Raw genomic sequence first — 7,402 nt, 5'->3', positions numbered from 1 at the left:
TATATATATATATATATATATGATATTTATAATATACATCAAGATACACTTTTTCCAGTAATGCAGTGAATATATGTCTTGAACATCTTGATACTAATACTTTGCCAATATTAGCTCTCTGTGATGGAAAAGATCCTAAGCAGAGCAAGCTTATTGGTACCATTGTTTCTCAAGATTGGTTTACCACACTGGAAGCTGTTTCTACTGGTATGACAAATCTGGCTACAATAAAAAACAAATCTCACAAAGTCATACAAGAACATCTTAAACATCCGTTTACACAAGAACATAATGTATGTAATATATAAGATTTTAATTGTTTTAACATTAAAAACAGAGATTTGATTGTTTTTTTTTTATATATGTAGATTAAAATATCTATGTTTAGTGCTCTTGATTTGTTTGGGATAAAACAAGAAACAATCGATTGGGATAAAACTGCCAAAAGTGATTTTGAAGGAAGCATTAGCATTGAAATGCATTCAAGTAGCTTAGATTCAAGACCGTCAAAAATTACTTTGGTATGTAAACATAAAGATTGGGAATATTATGTATATATATTTTTCTTGTGTCTATAAATATTTACAGATAGCTCAAATAAATGCCGAATGGAAAAATAGTCTATTAAAAGAACTGAGAGATCAGTTATTTTTATTAAGTCAGTATTTATCAATAATAGATGAATGTAAGAAAAATATTGGACTGCAAAATTCGATAATATTTACAACATCATATTCAGAGGTAAACAGATTTCTGCATATGTCAAACATAACAACATATTTACCATTATTTTTCCTATCTCTGATCATGTGCGTAAATGTTTTAGGAACATGACATCGTAAACGAAAAATTAAATCTTTTGCTGAATGGAGATTCCAACTTTTGGAAGTCTGATAATAACAATGTTAAGGAAAATAATCACATCAATAAAGAAAATTTTGAAATTGATGCAAAGCTGCGGGAACGTGTACAAAATATTTTTTTGAGGCATGATATAGATTTCACCGATCTCTTATGGGAAATACTTATAAGTAAGTTAGAAATTTTTCAAGTATATTTGCTTGTTATATGTTACATGAATAGTTAATTGTATATTCTTCCATATGCAAAGAGGCTTCAACATATCCACAAATGATAAACTATATTGAAACAGTTTTGAAGGAAATTATTGAGCATAAATTTACACCACAGGTAATTAACAGAAATATGTTCTTTTGTCTGATTTATCACAGTTATAAGTTTAAAAGTTTAAGGGATTTTTTATATAAAAAAATGTATATAAGTATATTTTGACGTTTTTTTTAGATCAATGACACAAATTTAACGAGATTTGTGAAATGCATTTCCAATCTGCATCATCAAGAAACAATATCTCATTTATTAGTGGGAAGTGTACCATTAGAATTTGTTGTAGATATAGGATTTGAGAAGCTTATTCGAGATTATTTATATATCTTAAGAGGAGCACGATTTATCGATCTACACGATATTCGGCAAAAATTAAACAATATTTCTTCCGGAATCTTCAACACAGAGAGCTACAGGTAATATAAATAAAATTTTTGTAAATTGAACAGATCAGAATCAATTATGGTATTACGACTTTATTACTTGCAGGAATAAATTGATTATGTTAGCGCAAATTCACATCTGTTTGGAATGTATGTTACTTATTGAAGCACATCTGGAATGTCCAATTGAAAATTTGCAAAATCTGTTTGCTTATGCTTACAAAGAGTTCGTATCTGAACAGTCTCCCTTACAGCATTATCCTGATCTTTGTAGTCGAATTTTCACTTTTATGGTGCCTCTACCCAACGCGTTAGCTAATGAGTTAAATAAGATGTACGTAATGCTGACAGTATTATTTGATATAAATATTTTTAAAATTTTATTTGCTTGTGAAATAATACAAAATTGTAGTAAATGCTATAAAACACATCGTATCTTATTTCAGGAATCCCTCTGTATGGAGAGCTTCTGTTTCATCTCATTCTGTCGCATCGATGCTAACTACTACTACCTATTACAATAAACTGCCTATTTTTCCAACAAATATATATTCTACTGGTAAAGCAAATAATTAAAAAAAAAAAAGAAATTGTGTTATAAAATAAGACTGAATTCTTGTATTAATTTTATTCTACTTTTTGCAGACAATGTAGATGTACAGGAAGAAAGAGTCTATGGTCTAAGCGCAATATCATCATCGGAAAAGTATAAAAAACTGTGAAATGTAACACTCTTGAACTTCAAGAAGTGAATTAAAATTTTAGAATTGGTGAAATTTTGAATAAACGGGACATAATGCGTGATGTAATTGAATGTTTAATTAATAATTGATAAAAGTTATAAAAGCAATCTCATAAATCTTCAAATACAGTTACATGTATTAGATATATAAATATAACTACATTTATGAGTGTTTTTTGTACTCTCAGTCATTGACAATATACACTCGAGCATGCTATTAGTCATTCTCCGTGATTGACACAAATCTTATTAAATTACCGTATTGCGAAGTATACATATATATATAAATTTCATTTAAATGATTATTCTCAATGTACAAAAGTATATCGTATTAAAAATTCTTCATTCGAGATGAATTTCGTAATCGATATTAAAATGAGTTCATCACACGCGATAAAAACTTTTTACAGAGTATGTAAAATTAATGCTATGAATTGATTTTTATAATCCAATTTCCTTCAATATGCTTTGGCGGTTGTGAGATAAATATTATTTAAAAGCTTTTCTTTTTCTGTGAATCACTAAACAAAGATGATTTTTCATAGTAAGTACACAGTATTAACAATGTATTCAGAAAATGCAGGTAAAGTGATTAAGGCATATCTTTTTTTTTTAACTTTAATACTGAGATGTGTCTACGTCGTCCATCCCGGAGACACTGGCTTGTTCCAATACTTCGAGTAATTTCTGCATTTCCATAGAATCAGACGAATTATCGAGTGTTCGTTCCAAAGCTCGCACGTACGACATGCAAGTTCGTCCTTCATGATCCAAATTCTGCGGATTCGCCTTATGCTGCAAAATTTGCGATAACATATATAGCACCGAGGAAATGCTTTAAATAAATGGAAAAGGAACACGCACCCATATTAAAAGTTGTGCCATTGCCAAATTCCCGGTTGCGCATGCCAGATGTAACGGCGTTCGCAGATCTTCCGTACTGACCGAAATATTAATGTCTTCGTAATTACAGCGAGCCAAACATAATGTAAACGCTCTCATGTCTCCCCTGTATATTCAAAAATAATAAGATCGCGAAATTACAGCGACGCTTAATGATTTCTACATCCAGTTAGACAAAAACGAGACTTTACCGACAAACCGAATCAATGAGTAATTTTCCTAAAGAGATGTTCGGGTTGATCGGTGGCAAAAAGAGTTTATCTTCATATTTCCATCTGATCCACTGCTCCTTTTCTTCCCTGGATGAATCCGAGATAGGTTTTTGTTTTCCGTTCAAACAATACTCCCAGATACTATTGGCTATATCGTTACCGAGGGCCAGCATGACGCTTAAGTGACCTGCGCTAAAGCCGTCGTTAAAGATATATCATTAAATAACAGATCCAAAACAAATACAAACGAACGCGTATTAGTAATACACGTGAAACTTTGTCTCATACTTACGACCAGTCATCCAAATCCAAAGACCGTACCTTAGATATGTGCGAACCTAAATTTCTGTGAATACCGGAGCATTCGATGCACATCAAAACACCCAGATTAAGGCTAGCCCAATCGGGATCTGAAATAAAAATATGCAATTATAGAGTATACACAAATTATTAATTGTGCGGTAATTAAATAAAAATTCACTCACTCGGTGCACCACAGTCAACGCATGTATCATTCCCCGAAACTTTGTTCTTTATGCAATGCATCTTGAAAGCATCAGTTTCGTTTTTTTTATCACCATCACTATTTTGTAAGCTCGATAGTATTTGCTGTTCTATTGCAGTAATCCAGCTGTCCCTCTCTTCAGCATTGTTTGCTTCGAAATGCCAAGTTTTGTTCTCCAAGGAAATAATGGAAAATTCGAAACTATCTTCTAGAAAAAGAAAGAATATGCATATTAAAATGATATAAAAAAATGATAAAAATATTCTACAACCGTTAATTATATACATGAAATCTGCAAAGTGCAATACCTTGAGCATTGTATGATTTGGAACCTTTTGGTGTTTTACCAGGTACTTTCACAGTAACATATTGCAAAAGTATTTCTTTGCCATTAGTATCGTTCATGTAATCCTAAAAATGTTTCCTTATACTAAACATATCGTATAAATGCATAAAGAAATGATGAAACGGCTATTGCATAACTGATAATTACATGTAAGCTCGAATGATAAGTCAAACGTCCATCCTCTAATAACGTTACGTATTTCTTCTTCCATTCTTTCAATGACTTACTACTTCGTTTGAATAAATAACCTTGTTTTACTGGTATTTCTCTACCAACACCCATTTCGCCCATATATTTCTCTTTCTTGGAAGGTGTAAATATGTTCGATTTTCTTCTAAATTTTCTAGGAAACAAAATAATGTTATAATAATATCAATGTAAAAAAATGTAGAAAGAAGTATTTAAAAAAGTATATTCAAACCTGATAGTTGTTGGTGTCAAGATTGACGAACGTAATTCTCCATGTTGATTTTGTACGTTATGAAAATTATCGTTCAGCAATGACGAATCATTTGTCATAGAACTATTATGAATGGATCGACAATCCTCGTCTTTTTCTGAAACCTGTTAAGAAATTTACTTTAAACTTATATGATCTGTTTGATTTATTGGAGGACATAACTGATAAACTGACTCACGTTTACTTTCAATGAATTTGTGGTCTCTGTATCTTTGTTATGAAGTTGCACGTTTTTAATAATAGCAGGAACTGCAAATTTAACTTCATTCTCCGTAGCATGTTGACACACATCGCATGAAAAATTTTTTATCGATATGTTCTGTATGATTTTTTGACACACTGAAATTTTTCACTTATTAATAACGTTTAAATTATAAACGTTAGAAAATTTAAAGAAACATGTTTCAACTTATAACAAATTTGTGTTTAGTTCTTGCATAAACATCCTTACCATCTTGAAATACTCTCTCAACGTTTAAACCATAAATAGCACATGTTTCATAATAAGGACATCTTAAATCACAAGCTAGTTTCCGTGGTCTGACATCCTTTATGACACGAGGATTGCTGTCATTAATCGAATCTACAAAAAAATCAAAAAATCAATAATTTAGAAACATGAATATGATGAAGAATAACAAATAAAAAAAAAATTGACAATTTATTATCTGATTACAGCATACCTTGTACGCCTACAAGTATTTTTGGTACTTCTGACATATTCCGAAAAGAACACATTCTATTGTAAAAACTGCAAACTATAGAGAAACTTTCTTCATTTTCTAAGCTGAATACAAGTAATAGAGCATCTATCCAAGCTGAAAACTGAAATGGACACATCCATTATTATTTGATATAATAATAGGCATTGGCAAATAATGATGTATGAAATAAAATGATTTTGTTGCATACTTGAGCCTCTGGCACGCCACCTTCATCCCTTATTAAGAGAAGGTAACTCTGATCATTTATAAAGATTTCCTTTTTAAAACGACCACCTTCCGGTGATTCTTCATGCATGAAGGATCCTGTAAGATACCTGTGAACCAAAGCTGACTTTCCTGAGTCTGAGGAACCAATGATCCCCAGATGCAATTCTGGAACATCTCTTGCCAATGTCCATTCATGGCTGTTGACGAAGGAATCTAAAAAAATATGAATTTACATTAGTCGCGTTCAGCAGCCTTAACTGTTACAGAGCGGATATATGAGTGCTTGCTTATTGATGTATTCTTTTACACATAGATCATCCAATAGCAACGATCTGCTGAACATCACCATTGACTGCATTCAACAGAGAAAACTGATCAGTGAACACTATTTTTTAATACAATTGGCTGCATACAGCAGAGAAAACAGTTTTGCAACTATTCTTTAACTATTGCCTTTATTTCCTTATTATCTAAATGTATAAATCAATCATATTAAATAATTTTACACAATTGCAAAGCAGCTTTTTCTATTGAATACAGCCATTGATTCCTTAGATCCAGCAAATTAAAAATAAGAATAAATCATATTAAAAAATTACACAGTGCTCTCTGATCAATTTTCTTTGCTGAATGCAACTTCTATTATTATATAATACAAGCTTAACATATAACATTATATATATTATTTAATATATAAAATGTTATTATTATACATAAATATTGCAAATACAGCAAACATCATTTTCCTCTATTGAGATGTACATAATTATAAAATATATACATGTAAAATATATATATAATTATAAAGCATACCCTCTATTGCTACAACATGCTCGCGAATTTGTTTAGCGATGTGCGCGTCAGGCACGACCTCTATCAAATCATAAATGGCATATATCGATGGGTGAACGCTTTCAAAACGTTGTATTTCCTGTCTGATAGCGAGAGAATGATCGTGTCCACTCTGGCCAGTTGTCATTTTTTTTCGACGTCCGATTTTCTTTGGCGTCGATGTATCACATTAACAGCATCGCTCCGAAGTGTATCGTGCGGGCATCACCGGGAGTAGAACGATTTTCGCGAAGAGTTACTGCTGGCTCATATGTCAAATCTCAATATTTATAAACATTATCGCTCGGGATCGGCGACGTTGGTTATGTGACACATCCGCGATCGCGGAGAGAAATGCGTAGTTCTCATGGAAGCTGTACTGCGTATTTTCAATACTTTTAACAATATGGCTGATTTCTTGCATATACCATTTTCTGGTGTTTCTAAAAATACTCGCACATGATGCTCGGAACGGGAGTGACGCATTTGCACACAGTTCAATTGCACCACTCACATCACTCTGTTCCTAGTAATTTTTCACTGCTTCACCAATAAGATCATATTATTTTAGGCAACGTTCCAAAATGTCTTCTCCAAGGAAGATTTCACTCTATATGCTATAGTATACAGCATGTGTATTATATATTTCGAGTAAAATTTTCCTCGGAGAAGAAGTTTTCGAACGTAGCCTTAAAGCTTAACACAATAGCATAGGCAACAGGAAATAACGAGCCCTCCAATCAGAGGATCTCTGGAATATAATCTCTGGAATATAATGGATCTCTCGAATTTACACTCCAGAGCTCTGATTGGATGACTCGTTATTCCCTGTTGCTTGTGCCTATTGCCTGTGCTTATTGTGTTTAAGCTTTTAAATTAGCTCATTGGTGATGTGCAATTGATATATCATAATAACGGGAAGGCACTCCTTATAATTAATAATATATATCTTATATATAT

At 32.0% G+C, this 7,402-nt stretch overlaps 2 protein-coding genes across 2 annotated transcripts in view; one reads left to right on the top strand and one right to left on the bottom strand.

Annotated features, from left to right (window-relative positions):
* LOC108689583 (protein zwilch homolog) overlaps positions 1–2,843 on the top strand; it is a 3,641-nt gene extending 798 nt beyond the window's left edge. Inside the window, exons 4-12 of the mRNA XM_018196432.1 lie at positions 59–293; positions 369–521; positions 589–741; positions 827–1,031; positions 1,112–1,191; positions 1,306–1,544; positions 1,618–1,845; positions 1,958–2,070; positions 2,157–2,843. Of these exons, the coding sequence (XP_018051921.1) occupies positions 59–293; positions 369–521; positions 589–741; positions 827–1,031; positions 1,112–1,191; positions 1,306–1,544; positions 1,618–1,845; positions 1,958–2,070; positions 2,157–2,233 (1,483 nt within the window). The 3' untranslated portion in view covers positions 2,234–2,843. The remainder of the gene's footprint in view (positions 1–58; positions 294–368; positions 522–588; positions 742–826; positions 1,032–1,111; positions 1,192–1,305; positions 1,545–1,617; positions 1,846–1,957; positions 2,071–2,156) is intronic.
* A 14-nt stretch (positions 2,844–2,857) lies between these two features.
* LOC108689582 (centaurin-gamma-1A) lies at positions 2,858–6,859 on the bottom strand. Its single transcript, XM_018196431.1, has 13 exons — positions 6,425–6,859; positions 5,592–5,824; positions 5,363–5,504; positions 5,131–5,262; positions 4,858–5,018; positions 4,641–4,783; positions 4,367–4,562; positions 4,182–4,284; positions 3,854–4,081; positions 3,661–3,778; positions 3,348–3,560; positions 3,118–3,262; positions 2,858–3,048 (listed from the first exon to the last, which is right to left on the bottom strand). The coding sequence occupies exons 1-13, from the start codon at positions 6,588–6,590 to the stop codon at positions 2,872–2,874; spliced, it is 2,157 nt and encodes a 718-aa protein (XP_018051920.1). The 5' UTR covers positions 6,591–6,859; the 3' UTR covers positions 2,858–2,871.
* Positions 6,860–7,402: the final 543 nt, after the last annotated feature.

Source organism: Atta colombica, unplaced genomic scaffold (genome assembly GCF_001594045.1).
Source record: "Atta colombica isolate Treedump-2 unplaced genomic scaffold, Acol1.0 scaffold27, whole genome shotgun sequence".
NCBI classification, from domain to species: Eukaryota; Metazoa; Arthropoda; class Insecta; order Hymenoptera; family Formicidae; genus Atta; species Atta colombica.
This window is presented reverse-complemented; position numbering and strand designations above follow the sequence as displayed.